Raw genomic sequence first — 378 nt, 5'->3', positions numbered from 1 at the left:
TCACCAGCTTGAAAAAGCGAACAAAGTTGTTGCTGTTGACGGCAGCGAAGGCCTGAACCGCAAACTTCACCTCGGGTGATTTGCGCACCTCCTCCCTGAACTGCTGCACCTCCCTGTGAGGAGAGGACACGTGAGCTTGTTTTGACGTTCTGCTCGTTAACGTTACGTTAACGACACTGCGCCGACGGACCGCAGGATGTCTCCGTCGTTCAGCTTCAGCAGCACGCTGTACTGGCGGAACTCGGCCTCGTGGGGGCAGAAGACCTGCTGCGTGGCCAGGTCCTCGTACATCTCCTTCAGGCTCTGCAGGCACTTCGTCATGTTCTCGTTGTTTATCTTGGCGTCGAACGACGACATGGGCTCCTCGCAGAGGTGGTG

General features: G+C 57.1%; 1 protein-coding gene across 1 annotated transcript; it reads right to left on the bottom strand.

The window, feature by feature from the left end:
• Positions 1-361, bottom strand: LOC106512812 (germinal-center associated nuclear protein; the record flags this gene model as incomplete). Its single annotated transcript, XM_014001342.1, is given in 2 exon segments — positions 1-113; positions 191-361. Coding segments are annotated over 2 exon segments (280 nt in total), but the record flags the coding sequence as incomplete, so codon positions are not given.
• Between the last annotated feature and the right edge of the window lie 17 nt (positions 362-378).

This window comes from Austrofundulus limnaeus, unplaced genomic scaffold (assembly GCF_001266775.1).
Source record: "Austrofundulus limnaeus strain Quisiro unplaced genomic scaffold, Austrofundulus_limnaeus-1.0 Scaffold15084, whole genome shotgun sequence".
Taxonomy (NCBI): Eukaryota; Metazoa; Chordata; class Actinopteri; order Cyprinodontiformes; family Rivulidae; genus Austrofundulus; species Austrofundulus limnaeus.
Note: the sequence above shows the minus strand (reverse complement) of the source record. Positions and strands in the feature narration are given on the sequence as shown.